General features: G+C 33.1%; 1 protein-coding gene across 1 annotated transcript; it reads left to right on the top strand.

Moving 5' to 3' along the window:
• The first annotated feature begins 1670 nt into the window (after window positions 1–1670).
• Window positions 1671–8485, top strand: LOC127791050 (sulfite exporter TauE/SafE family protein 3-like). The gene is made up of 11 exons (XM_052320785.1): window positions 1671–2296; window positions 2644–2803; window positions 2944–3147; window positions 3254–3318; window positions 6371–6398; window positions 6642–6817; window positions 6978–7028; window positions 7118–7339; window positions 7434–7527; window positions 7618–7758; window positions 8183–8485. Exons 1-11 carry the CDS (start codon window positions 2120–2122, stop codon window positions 8260–8262), a joined length of 1398 nt encoding a protein of 465 aa, XP_052176745.1. The 5' UTR covers window positions 1671–2119; the 3' UTR covers window positions 8263–8485.
• The last annotated feature ends 15940 nt before the right edge of the window (window positions 8486–24425 follow it).

The raw sequence follows: 24425 nt of genomic DNA, 5'->3' as shown, positions 1-24425 counted from the left end.
ACATTTGTGCGTGAAAAAATAAATAATTATAGAAAATATAAACAAATAGATATACATAAGAGTTGTCAGAGACTCATCGATGGTCGTCGACAATAAAGGGTTGGAAGGAGAAACTAGTGACCATTTACCTTCTCACCGATTTGCGTTCTCTTACTGAAATGATCCCTACAATCATTCGCCTTCTCTGCCACCTACGACTACTTGCAATCATTCACCTTCTCTGACGATAAACACTATTGCTTGTTCATTTTTTTAGATTACGTCCTATCACTGTCATTTTCCCTGATGCCCCACTCTGAAGAAGGAGGTAAATTAGGACCTGATAATCCCTTGGTTTCAACACCGGGATCAATGCAAATGTAATGACAACACCTTTTTGAAAATCACCGAGAACCACCGGACTGAACCTTGGGGGGCAACATATATATATTTTTTTGTAATTTGGCTTATAGCAGTGGAAGGCGGTGGGAGCACACGTTATAAGTAGTTGAAAGACACGTTAATAACTTGAACTTTCCACATTTTTTGTTTTTTTCGTGCTCATGAACATGATGAATATGTATTAAAAAATTTTGAAAAGGGGAAAATTAAAAATCAAGTCAGTTGTTGACTAAAATTAGAATGAATGACGTGTACTATATTTAACTCATCGACCCCAAACGTACAACTTAATAAGCATGCACATGATCACTGTTTTACTTAACTTGCAAATCTACAACTCCATCAATGGAATGTTAATGCTAGAGAATTAATTGACAATAATATATGTACTAACACATACACATATCTTTAATTATATATATAAAAGTAAAAATATGTACTAAAATGGGTTTTATAAGCAGATCCCCCCCAAAACTAAAAAGCCATGGTGCATGATTCACCCGCAGATTGATATGTAGCTTGATTGAGAATCAAATAATTAATTAATTAATTATCCCATATTTCTAGAGATACAATAAACTTGGTACATAGAATTGGATTCTGATTCTGCAGATCATTCCCCTCCTGTCCTCCTCCCCTAAAATCATATGATTTTCTCTTGGAAAATGTATGTATGTATGTCCTACATTAATCATCCTCTTATTATTATGTTATTTAAATCCAAAATGCTATTCGAATATAGGAAAGTTGATATTTTGTATATTAATATGATATTATTACCATAAGGTGTGTTTGATTGTATTATTTAGAATTTAATTCTAAATAATTAATGATTGTCTAGAAAATAAATATCACTTCACTCTTTTGAAAAATAAATTTTATGGAAAGAAACTTGAAATGCCTATACTATATATAACTTTTCTATAAAAAATTTAAGGGTGTTTGATTATTTTTATAATAAATATTTACAATAATTATACATAATTAAATATTTTTTATAAAAATTATGTACTATCAAACATGTCCAAGTGTCAAAATGAAGTTTTCAAATAACATTTGGGTTGAATAAACACCAAACTTTAGTGTGAAAAGAGCATAAGTGTTGGGGGTTTTGTCCTTTTGTTGATGGGAACCACACAATGCTTATCACCATTATCATTCAAAATCAAAAGTAGCAAATACGATTTCACCTTTTACAGTTGCAGTGCCGAAAACGATGCGTGCCGAATAATTGAGAGAGGAGTCGTTCCCAACCCGAGTCACATCTCTCTTTCCCATTGGGAATAATCCTTGTCGGGAAAACAGTTCTTCTCTTTCACACCATTTCTAGTCACTATGATTTTGGTATTTTATATAATATAATGTATATTATATTTATACAGTTATTTCATGTGACAAGCTTTTTAGCAGAATTTACTCGTTTGAAGTGTATACATATACATATACATATACGATGATGATGATGATGAAGAAAATGATGCTCTACTGCCAGCTTGGGGTTGAAGCTGCATGGACAGCCATAAATGTCAAGCTTCTTCTCTGTATATATAGGACAAGAGAAAGAGAGTTGGGAGGGTGACCGATCAATTACAAGACGACTGCTTTCTTTTCCTTCCTGTCCTTTCACGTGCCGCCCGTCTTCTCCGGCCACCGTTTCAGTTTCTCCTGTTCCGGTCAGTGGATCTCCGGCGCACACACACCCTCACACATATAAAGCCAAGTGCTTGCCCGCTTCTACATGTATAACTTGATGGCCGCTGTTACACTAGTGGTAGTCGTGTCCGTAATTCTCCTTGTCTCCTTGGCTTTGGCCGCCGGCGACCGGAGCTTGCAAGAGGACTTCACCGAGTACAAAGCGCGAGCAATTCATTTTGTACGGCGGGACGGCCATGTGGGTTACCGTCATCATTGGCCAGTAAGTTCCGTTGTTTGCGTATCCACCGAAAAGAGAAGCAATTATTGCTTTTCCATAGCTGAGACCTAAAATCTCGGCTTCACTATTGTTTTTTTGACGACTCGGCAGTGGCAATTATTGTCGGTTCTGATAATTGAGACCAAAAAGTATCAGTAGGTAACAGAATATATAGTTGGATGGAATGGGCTCATTAGTACTTCGGTGAATTAATTCGTTTGCAGCAGTAGAGCTAGAGATTTGTTCCGGTGGTCCCTTTTTGTGGCCCGTCGACAGAATACAAATATATATATATATTTATGTATGTATGTATCGAAAATTGGAGGGATGGTGAACGCTTTCATGTGCAGGGCATGAAATTTGGGTGGAGAATCGTGGTGGGGACTGTGATTGGCTTCCTCGGAGCAGCTTTTGGGAGCGTCGGCGGAGTCGGCGGCGGCGGCATCTTCGTCCCCATGCTCACTCTCATCATCGGGTTCGACCCCAAATCCTCCACCGCCATGTCTAAATGTGAGCTAATTTCCACCAAATGAATTTCTTTAGCCTGAATTAACAAAATAATGTTACACAAGCTAGCCTCTGCAAAAATTAATGACCATGACCGTACAACTCTAAACAAATACAAAAAACGACCCACCTTTGTGGCTCAGGTATGATAACGGGCGCGGCGGCGACGACAGTGTACTACAATCTGAGGCTGAGGCATCCGAATACGGCGGACCAACCCATCATAGACTACGAGCTGGCGCTGCTATTCCAGCCGATGTTGATGCTGGGAATCAGCGTTGGCGTCGCCTTCAATGTTATCTTCGCCAACTGGATGGTTACAATCTTGCTCATTGTGCTGTTTATAGGTAAAATTAATGATTAATTGTTGACGGAACTTGGAAATTTGGTTGTGTTATCCTCTTCTTCTTCTGGGAAGTGTTTTTTGACAGGTCTGCTTGGCCCTCTCTGCAGTGACATCAAGCAAGGCCTTCCTCAGGGGCATAGAGACATGGAAGAAGGAGACTATTGTTAAAAGGGTTAGCGTTTCCTTTCCATTAATAGCATTCCTTAATAATTTCGAGATGGCATTTGGTCTTTACCTAGAATTCATATTTACCGTTCTTTTGGGTGTACATATGTGCAATTTTTGTGACAAAACAATCATTGTCACCCCCCTTGGTACCAATAGAGTTGAAGATGCCATTTACTCTCTTGACTGATTGTGACAAGCAAAAATCATATCTACATAGAAATATTATACAGATGATAGCCTACATATATATCACGTAGAAAATGACATGTAAATGGAGTTCTATACAGGAAGGCTTGATATTGCACCTAATTCTCCCTCCTATTATTTTACATTAAGAACTACATTAGTTTATTCACACAAATAATATTTAAATAGCATCCACCACAAGAGTGAAGGGCTAGATGTGTGCATGTACTTTGGCCCTACCACTTTCAAGAGAGCTAACTAAGCCTTGTCACTTTTAGCTCCTCACCAAACATATATGATGTGTTTGATTGTAGATATTTATTATAAAAAATATTTAATTAATTATAATTATTATATATATTTTTTATGAAAGTAATTAAATACTCTTAACTTTTTTATGAAAAATATATGTATGGTACAAGCATTTAAAGTTTATTTCCATAAAATTTATTTTTCAAGGAAATATGATAGTTTTTATTTTTTAGACAATCATTACCTGAAATTAAATTCTAGATAATACAATCAAACACACTTTTATAATCCATTGCCAAAGGTAAATCTAAACTGCCAAAGCAAATCCTGACCCCTCAAATTAGAATCAATATTGCACCAAACATAATAGGTTAGGTTTCTTCTAATCACCCATAATCAATTTGAGTGGCACTCTTTGCCACCATGATGCATGACCTATTAAAATCATGGTGGATAATGAGCTAGGCCAGTATGATTTAGGAACTGAGATCAACCATAGTCACAAAAAGATTACCGCTCAAATTAATTGCGATTTTACTAACCTAATCATCATCAGAGGAGCCCTATTAAATTATGTCTGGTGCAATTTAATTCTAGTTTTGAGGGTTAAGATTTGATTAACAATAAAAGATATTAAACACCATCAGTTTAAAAATAAGAAGACTAATTTAGTCCATAAGCCAGAGTATATGAGCCTGACTCTTATATCTAATGGATTATTATAAACAATGTTGGATGCCATTTGAAAGCCATTCATGTCAGGGCTAACAAGACACTCAATTTAAAAGTAAGAGAATTTGTTGACCCTTTTGAGTAGGACCAGCTTAGCCCTCCATCCAAAGTACATGAGCTAATTTATCATTTCATTCTTTTTCTTTTTAAAGCTATCATATCTTACTATGCATGTGAAAAGAAAAACTTAAATGAAAGTTCATTAATTAGATGGATGGTTACTGTTTATTTTTTAATGATTTTAGGTAAACAACAACAATATATCCTGTCTTTATCCCATTATGTGGGGTCGGCTACATGAATTCTAAACTTTCATGTATTTCTGTCTTTTGTCATATTCTCATTTAGATCCATATATTTCATATCAAATTTTAATGTTTCTCCTAAAGTCTTCTTGAGTCTACCTCTACTTCTTTTTGTGACTAATTATTCTATTTCATCAACTCTTCTCACAGGAGCGTCTCTTATTCTCCTTCTCACATAACCAAACCATCTTAGTCTAGTCTCTCTCATCTTCTCCTCGATTGGCACTACTCCTACCTTATTACGAATAACTTTATTTCTAATTTTATCCTTTCTTGTATATCCGCACATCTATCTTAACATCCTCATCTCCGCTACACTCGTCTTTTGCTCATACTAGTATTTGACTACCCAACATTCTGAGCCATACAACAAGACTGGTCTTATAGTTGTCCTATAAAATTTTTCTTTAAATTTTAATGGGATTTTACCATCACATAACACCCCCAATGCATTTCTCCATTTTAGCCAACCTACCTTAATTCTATGTGCGACATCCTCGTGGATTTCTCCATCTTTTTGAATCACTGATCCCAAATATCGAAAATGGTTTTTTCTTTATAAGATTTGGTCTTCTAATTTTATTATAATATCAGCCACTCTTGCATTTTTACTAAATTTACATTCCATATATTCTGTTTTCTTTCTACTTAATTTAAATCCCTTAGATTCTAAATTGTTTCTCCACAACTTAAGCTTAGTGTTCACTCCTTCTTTTGTTTTATCCACCAACACTATGTCGTCTGCAAATAGCATACACCATGGCACATCTGTCTAAATATCTTTAGTGAGTTCATCCATTACTAGGAAAAATAAGTATGGACTTAGTGTAGAACCTTGATGCAGTCCTATTGTAGTTGTAAATGGTTCAGTATCCCCTCCGCATGTTCTGACCCTTGTTTCTACACCATGATACATGTCCTTAAGAGCTTGTATATAGACTATTTTGACTCATTTCTTCTCTAAAACTCTCCATAATACTTCTCTAGGGATTCTATCATAGGCCTTTTCTAGATCTATAAACACTATATGTAGGTCCTTCTGATGATCTCGATACCTTTCCATTAGACGCCTCAGTAAATATATAGCTTCCATTGTTGACCTACCAGGCATGAAACCAAACTTATTTTTTGACACATTTGTTTCCTTTCTGAGCCTCTGCTCTATTACTCTCTCCCAGAGTTTCATGGTATGACTCATTAACTTAATTCCTCTATAATTTTCACAGTTTTGAACATCTCATTTGTTCTTGTATATAGGAACCAAAGTACTCTTCCTCCACTCATCTGGCATCTTTTTTGATTTCTTAAATAATATATATAAAAAAATATTTTTAAAAAATAATTTAATAACACGATTCATAACGACCAAAAAAAGATATTTATTTATACAATGCTATAAATATTAATATTTAGAGCTTCATATCAACATTAATCATGTGCCATACATACAAAAAGTATACATATATATAATTGTCACATAATATTTTTAACATTTTTATATAAAAAATGTACACCAAGCCAAACATAATTGCCACGCAGGCTTTCACTATAGAATATACTTACATTTTTACTGGTTTCCAGGAGGCTGCTGCACGCTTGGCATCTAATGGTGAGTAAATTTATAGACATTGCATTTCAGATATTCTTTCTTATGGTACCATAAAACCTGCGCCTTTAATTACTATTTAGGGAAAATGTTTGGATCTTCTATTCATTAATGAAGACTTTCCATTTCCATCTTTTGGGAGTGTGTCGGTTAAATTCAGATGGTATGCACGATGTTAGAAAATGGGCGAGGTATGCCCATAATAGAAGTGTTTGTCTCTGAAAGTGTAATTTAATTAATAATCAGGTGGGGATGGGGGTGGGGGTGGAGGTGGAGGTGGGGGTCAGCAGCTGGAAGGCCAAGCGGAATCCAATGAATCCAAAGCATCAGAAGAGGTTTCCATTATGGAGAATATTCAGTGGAAACAGCTCGCCATACTGATTGCTGTTTGGGCCAGCATCCTCGCCCTCCAGATTCTCAAGGTCTTCAATTCCATTGCTTTAATTTAAAGTAGTAACAAATCAATTATATATTTTGTTTTAAGACTTTCATTTCATTGTCACATTAATTAATTATTTATAGTATGTTCTGCGGCATATTATTATTTATTAATAGGAGCTCTGTGTGTTTTGTTTGGTGCAGAATAAAACCACCACATGTTCTGCGGCATATTGGGCATTAAATTCGTTGCAGGTAGTGGGAAATCAATTCTTTTGTACAAACACACCTTAAGAATAATACATTTGATCACATTTATGAATTAATATTTTAATGTTCATCAGATACCGATTGCGGTGGGGGCATCGGCTTACCAAGCAGTAAGATTGTACAAAGGGCGGAGTGAAATATCATCAAAGGGAGAAGGACGAAAAGCCATGAGAGTGCACCGTTTGCTTCTTTACTGTTTCTGCGGCATTCTCGCCGGCGTTGTCGGCGGCCTGCTTGGACTCGGCGGAGGATTCATTATGGCCCCTTTGTTTCTCGAGCTTGGAATCCATCCCCAGGTGATCAGAGAGAGCGAGAGAGTGTGTAAGGACATTTCAAGTTCAAGTTTTATGAGTCTCATGAATTGCTGTCTGTCTTATGATGGTGGTGCAGGTTTCGAGTGCGACAGCAACCTTTATCATGATGTTCTCTTCATCCATGTCAGTTGTGGAGTACTACCTTCTAAAACGCTTTCCAATTCCATACGGTAACTTAAATTTTTGTGCATCTCCACCTATATCAATTTCCTTCTTTTCTTAATATATTTGGTTGAGAATGTATGTACATATTATTGTAGCTCTCTACTTTGGGGGAGTGGCTATGGTGGCTGCGTTCTCGGGGCAGCATGTGGTGACAAGAGCAATTGCAATTCTGGGGAGGGCATCCTTGATCATCTTCATTCTTGCCATCACAATCTTCATCAGTGCAATCTTACTAGGCAAGTGCTTTCATGCTCTCTCTCTCTCTCTCTACACATAGGAGCCTTGGAACAAAGCCAATGATGCAAGTAAAGAGGAGATCTGGAGCAAAGGAAGTGGAAATTGGTGAGGGAGGGAGATTAATTTGGAGACAGAAATTAAGACCAAAGGGAAGGCTCGATCTCAGGCTTAGAGAGGAAGATTAGCTCACCAAAAGAGAGGAGTTTTTACTAATATATGGAGGGTTTAAAACCATGGTTTATAACTTAAATTAATGGTGCATGCATGAATTCTACTAGTATGGTATATTGCGTGACAAAACTTGTTACTTGTGTGTTTCAATTGTACAAGGGAGGGTCTCCTTACGTCTACATGATTATTGTTCTAGTTGTTATATATTTACTTGGTGGTATTAACTTGGACCTTTTATTTCATCCTCAACAGGTGGAGTTGGCATATCAAACATGGTGAAAAGGATGGAAAGGAAGGAGTACATGGGCTTTGATGACATTTGCTCGTACTAGGTTTAGGTTAAAATTATTGTAACCCACAAACTAATTCGATGAGGACGTATATATATAATTAATATCCCCCATGTAGCATCAAAGATTAATTAATAATAGATCAATCCCCTCATTCAGTCCCTTATCATGACTTTTTCCTTTTAGTTTCTTCTTTTTCTAATTTAATGTGTCTCCAAACACGAGGGGACTCTCAGATTCTATTGGAGAGATTTTTAAAAGAATGATTGCAATTTTTCACTTATTTGAGAAGAGATCCAACTCAAAGAATTAGAGATTATAATTTTTCAAATTCTATTTACACACATGAATGGTTGTAACATTTAGTAAAGGATTATGCCTCATTTGTTTTATATTTAATTTATGTGATTATAACTTTTGGTGAAGGGATGTATTTTTGGTAAAGAGTTGTAACATATAAGAATTAGTTATATCATTTTGTGAAGGATTGTAATACATGTGAATGGTTGTACCTTTAGTGAAGGGTTGTAACATTATCTATAAATAGATTGGTGTGTTGTTGGATAAAAATACTTTGAGAATTCATATGGTTTCTCTCTCATTTTTCTTCTCCTACATTCTTACATAAAACTTTATAATTTTTGTGCATACAAAAACCTATTCTTTGTATTCTTTTACTGACAGAATTAGAATATAAATCTTCTTGTGTTTGTTATTAATTCCATATGTTCGGGTTTATTTTCAAAAATTACACATTCGTCAATAAACATTATTCTTGATTCTATTATATCTTAGAGGCATGTTTGGATCCCTTGTGCATTGTATTTTGGGACAAACAAAGTTTTAAGGAAAACAAATTTTCGTATCTTAAAATCTTTGAGTTATTGCAACATATTTATCATTATATCACTATAATTTATTCAACACATTCGACGGTTGAGTGAGAGCCCTTTAACTTCAAGGATAAAAACAACTTCTTACAAATATATATATATATATATATATACACATATAGATATAGATATAGATGAAGATACAGGTACGGATATATAGAGTAAGAATCCTTGATCTTGCAGGTGGAATATTTATGCCGGAAACTTGGACCAAGTCCAGTTAAGTTTTTTTGTATCTTTGTTCTCCTAAAGATTTTTATGTCAAATAGGACGAGACTTGATTTTCTATGAGATAGGTACCCGTAGATTCATGCAACAGAAGATGCTCTAATAGAGACCGATCAAAAGAAAAACGTGCCCTTAGCAAAATTCACAGATCTTTGAGACATCACATATGCAGTGGTCCCCTGTGCATGTGTTTCTCTTTCCAGGACAACTTTCCAATGGAAATATGTGATTTGCAAATCCAAAGTATTGACAATGCCACACACTTATGTTTCTTTGGGCAGGGGAAGAGGAAACAAAGTTGGGATTTCTATTATTATTATTATTATTATATGAAAAAATTAATACTACATATCTACTCAATTGGATGTCAAACCCAAACTTAAAAATATAAAAAATAATTATAATTTTTTTTTTTGATAAGTAATTATAAAACTTACACAAATTAGCTATAAATAGGTAAACATGCCTTATATGTAATACCCCAAGAGTCTAGAAAATTATAATATATATTGAGAATAAGTAGGGAAGAAAACAACACCAGCTGAATACTTTTTGGGTTAAATATAGACAAAGAACTTTCGGATTAAGCGTGTTTGAACTAAAAAAATTTAAAGATGGGTGATCTCTGAAAAATTTGCCTAGACCCATCAGAATAAGTTGTTTCAGTTATTTCTATCGCTAAATGCAAAATGTTACATTATAAGTTCACTTTGGGCTACTCTGTAAAGACAATTGTGAACACAAAATTATTGTATATAGGACCAACAACAAGATTGTCCATACCTTTTCGTTCTGGGCGAAATGAGTGGAATTAATATCTCCGTTTTTCATTAAAAACAAAATGGGTGTGCTTTTGTTTCGTATCGGTAAATTTCTTGTATATTTCGGGCCATACCAGCCGAAATGGGAATTTCGGCTGAAATGATGGGATTGGTTGGGATTTAAGATAGGAGTTGGCGGTGACGATGGTTTCACAATTCACACACAGTTTCAACTTTTGCACTTCAGTCTTCTTCACGCTCTCTCTTTCAATCTTCCTTTCTTCTTTACTGGGTTCCAACAACGGAGTCACAACAAGTATTCTCCAATTCTCCTTTCCTTCTTTGCCTCTTCTCCTCCTTCCCTTGCCTTTTCTTTTCTAGCAAGATCTCATTTCCTCTTCTTTTCTAGCGATGTCGATTAATCTTTCTTTTTCCTTTTTCTTTTCAGACTTCTAAATTCCAATAACGCCGTCACGATGAGCCTTCTCCAGTTCTCCTTTCATTTACTCCTTCTCTTTTCCTTTTCTTTTCTAGTGGTGTCGTTCAGTCTTCCTTTCTCCTCTCTCCTTCCAGACTTTCAAGTTTCGATGACGACGATGAGCATTCTCTAGTTCTCCTTTCCTTTTTCTTTTTCTTTTTTTTTCCCTCTTATCCTTCTCCTTTCATCTTCTTTTCAAGCAAATTGTCCTTTCATTTTCTTTTACAACGGTGTCAGTTAATCTTTCTTTCTTTTCCTTTCTCCTTTTAGACTTCATAGTTATGAAAACAACCGGCCTTTTCTAGTCTTCCTTTCCTTTTCATCTTTTCATTTTTTCTAGTGGATCTTCTCCTTTCTCTTCTTTTCCTAGAGGCCTTTTCCTTTCTTTTTCAGACTTTCAATTGACGGTTGGTCTTAGTCTCAAATATGGTGAGAAGCTTTCAGTTCTTCTGTTAGAAACTATTTGATAACTTTGATTACATTAAATTATTTGACCATAGTTCTTAGTTAAGTATAGTTTGATTACATTTTTTTTTTTTTGGTCATCTCTCTCTCTTTTTTTTTAATTAACGCACTATCACAAACACCCCCGCTATTCGACCCTACTAGTCTAGCAGGAGATGTAAATTAGGGAACTCATAAATCAATTTTTATCCCTAATCTCTCTCCTCTGACATGAGAGTGATCTGACATTTTTTCAATTTTCAGGATAATCCTTGACTGTTGAGTTTTCTCACTTAGTCAAGGCTTAAACACGAAATCTGAAAACCAAAAAAGCAACACCTCAACAGTTATTTCTTTGTCCTTTCTCTCTTTGATGTTAAAAACTATTTGATTACGTTTAACCATTTATCTATAGTCTCTAAAATGTTTAATTATAATTTTTTATTACAGTTTTTGTGTATTTTATGGTACCGCATTTTAAAAGAACTTATGCTTGTTATACTGTTATTTTTTTTGTACAATAGATATTATGGCTAAAAATTCATCGAGTAGTCCTACTGTTCCATCCACTACAAAAAAAAAAAACTAAGTTTAGAAACAGAAAAAATTCGCCACTAAACCTATAAAATTTTGTCTCTAATGCTTTAGAGATGGATTTTGGTCCATCTCTAATTGGTTCATTGCTAAATAATTAACGGCAGATATTTTTATTCCATTTCTAATTCAAAGATGAATTTTTTTTCATCTCAAAAAAGAATTTTTCATCTCCAATTTGGTTGTATAACCAATCTCAAAATCGGTCAAATTTTACATTTAGAGACAAACAAAATTCGTCTCTAATTGAAAATAGAGATAGGAAAAATTTTGTCTCTATTTCAAATTAGAAACAAAAAAAATTCTATCTCTAACTTTAAAGACAAACTTTAAAAAAATATTGGTCGTCGACCACCATCCATGACAGATTCTGACGATCGAAACTGATCATCGGAATCGCCTTAGACTGGTGACCAATAGACGCAAAAACTAAAATGATCTAATGGTCGGATCTTAATAGATCTAAAAATTATTTAAAAAAAAAAGAGAATGCGTGTTTCTAGAAGGAGTTTGCTGGCCACCATTCATGGTAGATTTTAATGATCAGAATTGGTCATTAGAATTGTCTTGGTTTAGTGACCAACATACCAAAAAATCAAAACGATCAAACAATCGAATATTAATAAATCTAAAAATTAATTTTTTAGAAAAAAAAAGTTACTTATTTCTAGCCAACCACCATTCGTGGCAAAATCTGACGATCGAAATCGATCATTGGAATTGTCTTAGTCTGGTGATCAATATAACTAAAAATCAAAACGATCCAACAATTAAATCTCAATTGATCTAAAAATTATTTTTTTGCAAAAAAGTTACCCATTTTTGGAAAGGCATAGCCAACCACCATTTAGGGCAAATTCCAATGATCGAAATTGATCATCGTAATTATCTTGGTATGGTGACCAAATACCCAAAAACCAAAACAATCCAACAGTTGGATCTCACCAGATCTAAAAATTAAAATGAGAAGAAAAGAAGGAAAAACATTTATTAAGAGGAATCAACAAATAAAAGATCAAGGCACTTACCCGCATAAAGCCTGCTTAAGCTTCATCTCTCAATTAGCTTGCTCGAGTCTTTCAATCAGCTCCTTGTGATGACCTTGACTCCAACAACAAAAGATGCTCATTCTCGAAAATCTCCATTTCAAACCCTACAAATGAACGAGAGGGATGAACCAACGAAAAGATCAAGATACTTGCCCATAAAAATGAGTCTTTTTTAAATAAAAAGTTATAGGTAGCAATCCATTTTTAAATAAAAAGTTAAAGGTAGCAATCCATTTAGAGACAAAATTAGAGACAAAATTTCTAGTCTCTAATTTCCACCTCTATTCAAATTAGAGATGGAATATTCTATCTCTAACGGAAATTAGAGACAAAAAAATTTCATCTCTAAGGAAAAAACTCAGAGACAGAATTTTTTTTTTTTTGTCTTTGAGAGCAAGATAGAAAAATTATGTCTTTGATTTCGAAAGACTTTGAGAGATGAAATTTTTCTTTCTCTGATTCTGTAAAACTTTCAGAGACTAAATCTTCTATCTCTAATTTGAAAAACATTCAGAGACGGAATTTTTTTCATCACTAATTTCGTTTCTAATGCCATCTCTAAAAGAAATTTCAATTATTTTAGTCATTCGTCTCAAAAACAAAATTTATTACTCTCTAAAATCCATTTCTGTTAGAGATGGAAATAAATTCTATCTCTAAATTATGTCTCTAAATGTGATTTTTTTTTTTGTAGTAATCCGTGACTTCTGCGGCAACAAGGTCTAATGATCCTGCATGATCTCATGGTTAAGTGGTAATTGGTTCCAAAATTGGCACTATATGTCTTCATTGTAATAAAAAGATGAATGGTGGGAGTATTACTCAACTCAAGTATTACTTTGCTAGAATTCAAGGTCAAGTTGAAACTTATAAACAGATTTGAACCAGATGTGAAATGGCAAATGAAGCAACTAGTTAATGATTTGATGAAAGAGCAAGAAAAAAAAAAGGAAGAAACTTAGGTGGCGTTCTCTTCGTATTTCAATTTTGAGTTTTGAGTTTTGATTTCAGTTTCAATTTTGTGTTTTGAATGTTTGTTTTGAGATTTTTAAAAACGCATTTTTTTTTTGTCAATTTGAAAAAATATTTTTTAAAATAAAAAACTTGAAAATGCGTTTACTTTAAAATTTTGAAAAACTATTTTGTGTTTCTTTTTTTCTTTTCTTTTTTTTTTTCTCTTTTCTTCTTCTATTCTTTGGCGCCCAGCATCTTCTTTGGTGTCAACGACCACTGCCGGGCAAAGATTCACACTATCAGAGCCTATCAATAGAAACTCCAATCCAAGAGAGTTAACATACACAAAAATGGGCTAAGTTTAACGATTGAATTTTCGTAGATCTAATTTTTAATTTTCGGTCAACACCTATATACGCACTACCAGTCACCACCGGCCATCGTGGTTGGTGGTTTCCGGCGATCAGAGGTAACCACCCGACACCCAAGGGCTCATCGACCAACATACCCGAAAATTAGGAAGATCCAACAGCAAAATCTCCTTAGATCTAAACTTAATCATTTGACCCACCCGCTTATCGCACTGCCAGTTGCCATCGACTACCATGGCCATGATTTCTGACGATCTGAGGCAAAAACCAACAAAAGAAGGAAGAAAAGAGGGAGAGAGGAAGAAAACCAGCAAGATCGAATGACGGGGGTGGTGGTGAGCATAGTCAATGGCAGTGATGGCAATGGCAATGGCGGGCGTAATCGATGGTGACTCGTGGCAGTGATGGAGATAAGGACGCAATCGACGGTCGAGGCCGAAGAAAGAATGGACGAGAGGAGAAAGGAGGAGAAAAAAGATAAGGAATGGAAAAGAAGAGATAAGAAAGAGAGAAAGAAAGACGAGGGATCTGGAGATTAGGGGTGGGGGGGAGCATTTTCGATATTTTGTGTTTTTAGTGTGTTTTGATTGAAAACACCCAAAAATGTTGTTTTGGGTTTCATTCACAAAATTTTTTCTTGTTTTCGAAAATAGGTTTTCAAAAATAGCAAAGTGAATGCATTTTTAGTATTTTAAAAAATTAAAATATCAAAACAGGCTGAAAATAACAAAAAGAAGGCACCCTTAGATTTGAGACCAAGAATTCTTGTTGTGAGTCACCAATGGAAGAAGAAGAAGATGATGATGATAATGATTGTGCTATGGTGAATCTTATAAGTAGTATAAGGAAATGTAAAAGGAAGAAGAGTTTGGAAAAGCAATGTGGACGGTCAAGAAAGGGGTTGCAAAATTATTTTTCTCTGCACATGCTACTCTAGGGTGACAACCAAGCATCAAAAGTGCAATGGTTTCAAAAGATTTAGTTGATAATGCTCGGATGGTTGTGGCTAGATGGTGGTGTGATGCCAATGTACCATTTAATGGGGCTAGATCAGTATATTAACAACCGATGGTGGATGCTGTAGGAGGAGTTGGTCTTGGTTTCAAAGGACCATTCTATCATGATTTGAGGGGATCTCTTTTGAAAAATGCAATTCATGATATCCGATGTTATGGATCAAGGCTGACTGGGGAGCTTATGGATTCTCAATCATGGGCGATGGGTAGACAAATTAAAGACAACAACCAATCATAAATTTTCTCATGTATTGTCCAGAAACACAATGTTCTTAAAGTCTATAGATAAATTGGGTCTTAGAAAGGATAAAGAAACATTACTTTCACTCTTTGACCAAGTTGTTCGATCTAGGAGTGGGATAAGAGCATGTTGGTTAATTTATCACTAATAATGATGCTAGTTACAAAGCTGCTGGTAACAGCAGAGGAATGACATTATTTTCTTTGGTCTCCTTGTATTGCTCATTGTGTTGATTTGATGTTAAAGAATTTTTCTGATCTTAAATATTTTTCTATGATTGATGAGACTATCAAAAAGACAAGAAAATCACAAAATTCATTTACAACCATGCATGGGTCTTGTCTTTGATGAGAAAAGACTTCACTAATGGTAAGGACATGTGTCTTCCTGCTTTCACAAAATTTGCGACACATTTCTTTAAGTCTTCAATGTGTACTCAAATTTAAGAAAGAGCTCTAGAAAATGTTCACTTCTGACAAGTGGTTAGAGTCAAATTATGCTAAAATTGTATGAAAAAGGGAAGAGCTACAATTGTTTTACAAGATAAAGAATTGTAACCCCAATGCCAACATATAGTTAAGGCTAGTGAACCTTTAGTGAGAGTTCTTTGGCTACTGGATAGTAAAGAAAGACCAATTATGGGTTACTAGTATGAAGCAATGGAGAAAGCAAAAGAAGCTATAATTACAAGAGAAAATAAAAAAAAGTAACATTGTATGGGCCATATGTAGTTATTGATGCCAGATCATGAGACGAGTAACTTAATATCTCATTACACGCAATGAGTTGCTTTTTCACTATAAGAAAAATTATTTTTAGTGATGGAATATTTTTAAATATTTTTTTAATTTAGTGATGAAATTAGTGACAGGATTTTCGTCACTAAAAAATAAAAAAAAATAAAATTAAAATTTAGTGACGGATAAAAATATAAAAAATGTAAAATTTAGCGACGTGGTCACACCCATTGCTAAAAAATAAAAAATTAAAATTAGCGACGAGATCACTCTATTGCAAAAAAATAAAAATAAATTAAATAAAAATTAAAATTTAGCAACAGGGTCACACCTATCGCTAAAAAATAAAAATAAATTAAATAAAAAATATAAAATTTAGTGATAGGATCACACCCGTCGCTAAAAAATAAAAAATTAAAATTTAGTGACAGGATCACTCAGTCGCTAAAAAATAAAAATAAATTAAATAAAAAATTAAAATTTAGCTATTGCTCACACCCTTCGCTAACAAATAAAAAAATTAAAACTTAGTGACAAGATCACCCCGCTGTTAAAAAAAATAAATTAAATAAAAAATTAAAATTTAACAATAGTCACACCCGTCGTTAAAAAATAAAAAAATTAAATAAATTAAATTTATTTAGCGTTGAGAAATTCTGAAGCTAAATAGTTAAAAAAATTAAATAAAATTTAAATTATTTAGTGTATGGAATATTTCATCACTAAATAATTTAAAAAATTAAATTATTTAAGAAATTTAAATTTTAATTATTTAAACAAATATAAATATAACTTTTATGATACTCTAAAATAACTAAAAATTACATTTAAACATATCATAATAATTTTTACTAACATTAATATTTGTAAAAATTAAACTAATAATTTTTTTAACATATTACAAATTAAAATCAAAATAAAAACATAATTTTTCACTTCTAATATAATAATTTATAAACTTTATTTGAATTAATAACTAAATAAAATTAAAATTAATATTTATTTCCCTCTACTAACATTAATATTAAATTTAATATCATTAAATAAGTTTGACAAATTTTGGAGTGTAAATATAATTTTGAAAAATTTGAAAAAGAATACTATAAATATATTTTATACACATCAATAAACAATGAGGCTTTTAGATCAGCTGGCTCGTGTGCGAAACTTAGTCATGAGAGATTGAGGATTTGAATCCGATAGAAAGGCTGAGATAATAGTTGGGAATAATATCCGAGCGCTGTCACATGACACGCAAGAAAGGAGGCGAGCATGCAGGGAGGCATGATGTTTTGATTTTGCAGGCGTGCTAAATTTAGCGAATTCCGTCACTGATCAATGACGAAATATAATTCTGTTGCTAAATTATTGATTTCAAAAACTGAAAATATTCTGTCGCTGATTCCGTTGCTAAAGTTTAGCGACGCCAATTTTAATGACGAAACTTGTCTGTCACTAAATCCGTCCCTAAATAATTTAGTGACAAAAATTTAACATTTAGTGACGGAATTTTTTGCCACTAAATGTTAAATTTTTTGTAGTGTCTTAATCCCACAATTTACTCTAGGTCTTCATTCACTAAACAAAAGAAAATGACTCCGAGGGTTACTTGTCAATATCACTAGATTGGTTATTGACTTTGACTTTGATGTGCAAGATATGATTAGTGGGCAACTTAAGGAATATGAGAAATCAATAGATGATTTTGTTATGTCCCTATCTATTCGCCAACTAGAAAAATTAAATCTATGTAATATTATAAGTTTATTACTCATTTTTATTTATAGTATCTTTATTTTCAAATTTTGAATAGGGTCATATTATGTAATTGTTTATTTTTTGTTATTTCCTTTTAGTTGCATGGTGGGAACAATTTGGAAATGACACTCCAAAACTTCAAAAGTTTGTCTTCCGAGCACTTACCCAAATGTTGTAGTGCATATGCAAAAGGAAATGGAGCATTTTTTAATTCATTCATTCTAAAAGACAAAATAGACTTGAGCATAAGAAATTAAGCTTGTGTTCTATTTGTGTTTTTCATTTTCAGTTTTGAGTTTTAAATTCATTTTTAGTTTTTTATTTTAATAATTTGTTTTTAGAAAACTAAAAACGTATTTTTTTTGTCATTTTAAAAAATTGTTTCTTAAACAGAAAATTAGAAAATGCGTTTACTTTAGAATTTTAAGAAAAATTATTTTATGATGTTTTATTTAATAAATTTTATTATTAAATGATAAAATTAACTCTTTTTAATAAAATTTTACTATTGAAATAAAAAATAAATTTAATTAATAAATTACTGACATTTGAGTGATAATTTATATTAATTATTATTATACATAATATGTATAATATACTTAATAATATACTATATATTATCCTATATTTTTAATTATAATATAGATATACTATATTTTTAAAATTTTAAATAAATATATAATTTTATTTTTAAAATTTAAGAATTTTTTTTTCTTTTTTTACTTCTTTCCTTTTTTTTAGAGAAAAAATATGAAAAATTGATTGTGTTTTCCATGTTTTGGATTTAGAGATTGTTTTGGCTAAAAATAACCATTTGTTGTATTGGGTTTGCTTTACAAATTTTTTTTCTTATTTTCGAAAATGAATTTTTAAAAATGATAAAGTAAACACATTTTTATTGTTTTAGAAAACTGAAAATTAAAAATGGTTTGAAAACAACAAAAAAAAAACGCAGTCTAAATAATTTGATCTTTGTTCATTACAATCTCAAGCTTTGAGAAATGTAAGAAACAAAATATTATATTATGCAAAATGTAGTATTTCTTATTGTAATCTTAGAAATAACATTTCAATTGTTTATTTATAGTAATTTGAGCAAAACGAAAGAGTGTTTGGATCCCATAAGCATTGATAATATTAACTTGTTGGATGAATGGGTGGGTTTATAATGAGCCTAACCTTCTTAATGGAGAGAATTTCAATTGGGAGACCACCGAAGCACCATTTGCTTCATTAAATTTAGAGAAGAAAAAATAAACTACTTTGATGATGAAGATGAACTTGTTCTAACTTAAAATCCAAGGGGTTTTATGGGTGTTGGTATGTTTGGAGACAATACCATATTTAATCTCCTACAAGATCAAGATCCTTATTATTATATATGTTGGTGATGAATCTTATGTCAAGTGACCTATAATGTTCTTATGTATCAAATTATCAATTATGTTGTTGGTGATGTATCTTATTTTTATATTGTTGGTGATCAAGATCCTTATTTTTATGTTGTTGGATTTTGAGCAAAACGATTCTTGTCTCATTTGTAGTGCTTGTTATGGACTTATGTTTCAAGAACATTTGTAGTGTATGACAAAAAATACTTATTGTATTATGAGCATCTAACAACGAAGCTAAGTATGAGGTGCTCATAGATGGGATGAAATTGGCTGAGCAAATGGAAGTGAAGAACCTCAAGGTACATTTTGACTCCAACTTAATTGTACAGTAGGTTGCCAATGAATTCGAAGTGTGGTAAAAGAACATAACTCAATATTTGGTGATAGTCAAAGAACTAATATCTCAGTTCGACACCATAAAGATCAAGCACGTCTCTTGAGCTCAAAATGCGATAATTAATGCAATTTCAAAGATCGCCTTGTCTTCCTTTCTAACCAACTCTTAGGCAATACTCATTGAGTCTTGCTTACAGATGAGCATCGAGGAGATAGCCTAACACTTGTGTCTCGATCCAAAGCTGAGTTGGATAGACACAATGGTCTCATATTTGACCAACAAACAACTCCCAAAGGATCAACAAAAAGCTTAAAAGCTAAAATGCCAAGCCTCAAAGTTTCTCCTTATTAGTATTGAGCTCTATAAGAAATATTTGACATAGTCCTCCTCAAGTGTGTCTGCACAACCAAACCAAATTATATCTTAAGAGAAATTCATGAAGGGATCTACAAAAGCCATATTGGAGCTCGAACGTTGTCACAAAAGAGTTTTGGTGAGGATACTATTAGCCAACCAAGAAAGGTGACACTGAGCAGCTAGTACATACTTGTGCAAGATGCTAAAAAGTTTGAAACCTAATCCATGCTTCAGCTACCAAGCCCATATATTTGGCTCATCCTTGTACTTTTGCTCATTAGGGGATGAATATCCTCGGACCTTTCCTTTTCTCTCTAGTTGTAAGATAGAACAAGTACTTGATAGTGGTTGTTGATTACTTCACTAAATGGTAGAAGTCGAGCAAGTGACCATTATAATCGGTCGAAAAGTGAAGTTGCTCTTGTAGAAATGCATTGTATGTTGATTTGGGATTATTTTTGTCCTAATGAAAGATTGCTTGGTTTAGGATTGGTATAAGGAACTTGCAATCAGCAACACTTCACCTTTATAGACCATTCTCAAGCCAATGTATAGATTGAGCTTACCAACATGACTTTACTCTAAAGGCTTTATACTTGGGTAGAGGGAGTTATAGTGGTTAATGGGAGGAAAAGCCGTTAAACATCTTGTGGTCTTACGAAATTACACCATGATTGGTACCTGGGAAAACTCCTTTCAACTTATGTTATGGGTTAAAAGACTTGGTTTTAATAGAGATAAAAGTAACACCTTCTAAGTAGAACATTTTGATCTTGAATTAAATTAGCAGAACCTCTAAGGTAACTTAAACCTACATGATGAGCCATGAGACTGAGCAAGAATTAGGCAAGCTACTTACAACCAACATATGGCTTTGTATTATAATCGCTGAGTACGAATAACAACCTTTTTACCAAGAGATCTCATGTAAGGGCACACCCTCGAATATTCCCGCTAGCATAGGATATTCGAAAGGAAGTCATCACAGAGATGATATAGAACAAACCATAATAAAATAACTCAATTCATTACTAGCAGCGGAAACTAAATTAAGGTTCAGTTACACTTCCAATATCTCATAAGTTTGGGGCTCGAAGGCCATACAAAATAATTAAGAGGCTCTAATGTTAACCAACAAAACAAAATCATTTCATCTCAAACCTCACAAAACGCTAAACAGGATCTTCAAGTTAGGACGCGTCCCCGTACACCACTATCCTTAGGCCTTAGTCCCACTAGATTTGCCCCCAATAATAGCCTTCCCTTTACCTGGAATGGCAAAGAAGATCAAGTGAGCCACAAGGCTCAGCAAGTTCTAGGACAATAAACAAGAACCAAGAATAAGGTGACACCAAAAGAGAGTAATCCAGAACTCAACAGTTGTATACAAGTTTCACAATTTAAGACTTGATCAATTCCAAGTTAAATGTATCATACCACTATGTACCAGTATGCAAATGTGCATATAAATTTAATATCAGTATCCAATCTCATAGGCTCGCAACCCATCAACAACATATGCCAAGTGCATCAAGAGAGTAAAAACTCACATTCAATATGGAGCCAACCTGCCGGGCTATGGCCACCTCGTCCCGCACCAGGTGCTCTAGGGTACCCTTTCCTCCGCGCAAAATAATAGGTGCACAAAATTTAATAACAATAGTGTATATATCATATTTTGACATGCCATTTATGAAATGACGCAAGGTTACCAATCTTGATGCCATGCTCTCAAATGCATAAATAAGTATCCTCATAGTTTAATATTACGTATTGATGATGAGTACATTTTCACGAATAGTCTCAAATTTGTGATTCGAGTTCCCATGCAACTAAAAGAACCACATCAAGGACATTGGCTCTATTGATCTTTACACACATTTAATTTACTACCCATAACTAATGACTAAAAATATAAGGAAAGTTTTGATATGAATTCTCATAAGTTTGTCATATTCAAAATTATTTAATAGATAAGTTATGCCCATGAAAAAAAATACAATGGTGCGTACATATGTATACATAAACAAATGTATATATTTATATTATTTTATTTGGGTGAACTTTAATTCTTTACAGAGGGTGCTTTACAGTGGGTGCTTTAACATGTATATATATATATATATATATATATTATTTTGGGTGCCTTGTGTTCAAGGTGGGTTTACATATTTGATAGCATGTAGAGATATTAAACAAAACATAGGCTAAATAGGTGCTAAACGTGCATATGCAATATATATATATATATATATATTGGGTGACTTCAATTTACTGGGTTATTGGGGGCGTGGGTGCTAAGCACATATATATATATATATATTTAGGTGTCTTCAATTTTACAGAGGGTGTTAACATGTGTAAGCCTTTATATAGGTATATTATTTGAGTGCCTCAAGCCCTAAACATTACACTAATTAAATAGGCAAGCGTATATGTATATATATGGTACCTGCAAGTAAGCATATAGACATATATAAAAGTGGACGGAAACTGAGAGGGGTGGGTTTGCTCGATGAACCAGGGCAACTAACGTGGGCGCGAATTTATGCATATAAAAATGGTTTTGCTCGGCTGGAACAGAAGATTCAAAGTAAGCTAAAAGTGTATATATATATATAAAACAAGTGGGTCACTCGATTGGCAACAAACAATTGCTCAAGAAGAGATAAAATATACAGGGATTACAAAATGTGAATGAGAAGGCAGAAAGAACTTGCCTGAAGTTGATTGAGCTTTCTCCTTGCTGAGCTTCAATTGATAGCACAAGGAGGAGAAGATGAAGGAGATGAAACCGAAATAAAGGGAGAAGAAAGACGCTGAGGTGATGAGGAAAAAAAAATGGAACAGTAGAAAAAGAAGAAGATGATTTGCACTGTAATTAGAAGATTTTCACACAGAAAAGGGACCACGTACAAGTTGCACGCCAACTTCAACAAAATTATTATAATGCCCTTCTTCTCATATTATAGGCAGAAATATCTAGGGGCTTTATTGGCAAATGCTAATTTATTTTTTTTCTTTATTATTATTATTATTATTATTATATATTTATTACACCACCAATTTCATTATTTTTAAATTATTTATCTCAATGGGCCTAAGCCCAAGCCACATATACCCCATATATATATATATATATATCAAGCCCACTAGGCTTAATTTCCCACCCGGGTCAACCCATGACCTCGCTAACTAATTAATTGCGGCCCATTACATCGTTTCTAATTTTTTTAAAATTTGACCCATACATTTACTTTCACGATCATATGAACCATAAAATAAAATTATACAATTCAAGAATTATTTCTATGCCATCAAAACAGTTATCACTAAGTATTAAAGTACTTAGATCCATATTTAAGTGCCATTAATTGAAATTAGGTAATAAAACACCTAGACCCATTTTGTGGTCGTTACAGTTTCTCCCCCCCTTCAAAGAATTTGGTCCCCAAATTCGTACCTAGTCATGCAAAAAGCTGGGGGAAAAAACGTCTCATCTCATCCTCGCGCTCCCAAGTAGCTGATATTCTACCCTTGTGTTTAGTTTTGATGATGAAAAATAATATCGTGTTTTATCCCAAAGTCATGAGTCAAGTTTATGGTTTTCAACAAAAATCAATTTCAAATACTTTGTTAAAATGAAAACCAAATGATTTATATTCTTATACATGGAGATGTGAATAAACATGTATTATGATAAAATCTCCTAAAATGTTTTTCGAATTAGCTTTGAAGTCATTGGTCAACATAGAGCTAAAATTGTTCTAAGGCAAAAGACCAACTAGAAATTCAAATGAAAGGTTTTCAATATAAGTTTTTCATATTTTGAAACATGCATGAAAGGTTTTGGTTTGAAACTTAATCATATGAAAAATCCTTTAGTTCATGCATCATGTCTTGAAACTCATTTTGATATCGTTTCAATATTTTTCTAAGTCTGGAAAACTAGCACCTTATAAGGAGACATATATGAAAATGTTTTCTTTTTAGAAAACTAACTCCCGGTAATTCAATAAGTAACATTCATTAGTGATAAAATAATTTTTAACGAATTTTTCAAGAAATGAAAAGTGTATATTTTGGAGGTGGTAAAATAGCAAAATCCTAAGTTCCTACTAAAATCCAAATTCTACTTTTTTATTCTTATGGATTTTGATTTTTTTGATATTTTTATTGAATCCAAATGGGGGGTACTTTCTTATTTACATTTATGTATTAAAGTAAATGGAAGGTAAAATATAAATTAAACAAAATGAGGATAGTCGACTATGTTGTTTAGTGTTGTCGACTATGCATAAGGATAGTCGACTATGCTTGTTCAGTCTGTCGACTATATCTTGCATCTGTCGACTATTTTTGAGTCTGTCGACTATTGTGGAAGGATAGTCGACTATGTTATTTCATCTATCGACTATGTTTGTTCATGAATTTCAAAATTTTCTTTGTAATTTTTGATCTGTCGACTATGTAAAAGGATCTGTCGACTATAAGATTTTTGTGTTATAAGATAGTCGACTATGCTTTTCTGTCTGTCGACTATGGCTAGCTTTATTTGATAAAATAGTCGACTAACCTATTTGATCTGTCGAC

This window comes from Diospyros lotus, chromosome 14, assembly GCF_014633365.1.
Source record: "Diospyros lotus cultivar Yz01 chromosome 14, ASM1463336v1, whole genome shotgun sequence".
In the NCBI taxonomy this organism is placed as follows: Eukaryota; Viridiplantae; Streptophyta; class Magnoliopsida; order Ericales; family Ebenaceae; genus Diospyros; species Diospyros lotus.
This window is presented reverse-complemented; position numbering and strand designations above follow the sequence as displayed.

Excerpts from the sequence above, each read along its gene's own strand:
- LOC127791050 (XM_052320785.1), top strand. The coding sequence starts at position 2,120 with ATGTATAACTTGATGGCCGCTGTTACACTAGTGGTAGTCGTGTCCGTA. Across the intron at positions 7,340-7,433 it reads AGCTTGGAATCCATCCCCAG|GTTTCGAGTGCGACAGCAAC; the intron begins GTGATCAGAGAG and ends ATGGTGGTGCAG. Across the intron at positions 7,759-8,182 it reads CATCAGTGCAATCTTACTAG|GTGGAGTTGGCATATCAAAC; the intron begins GCAAGTGCTTTC and ends CATCCTCAACAG.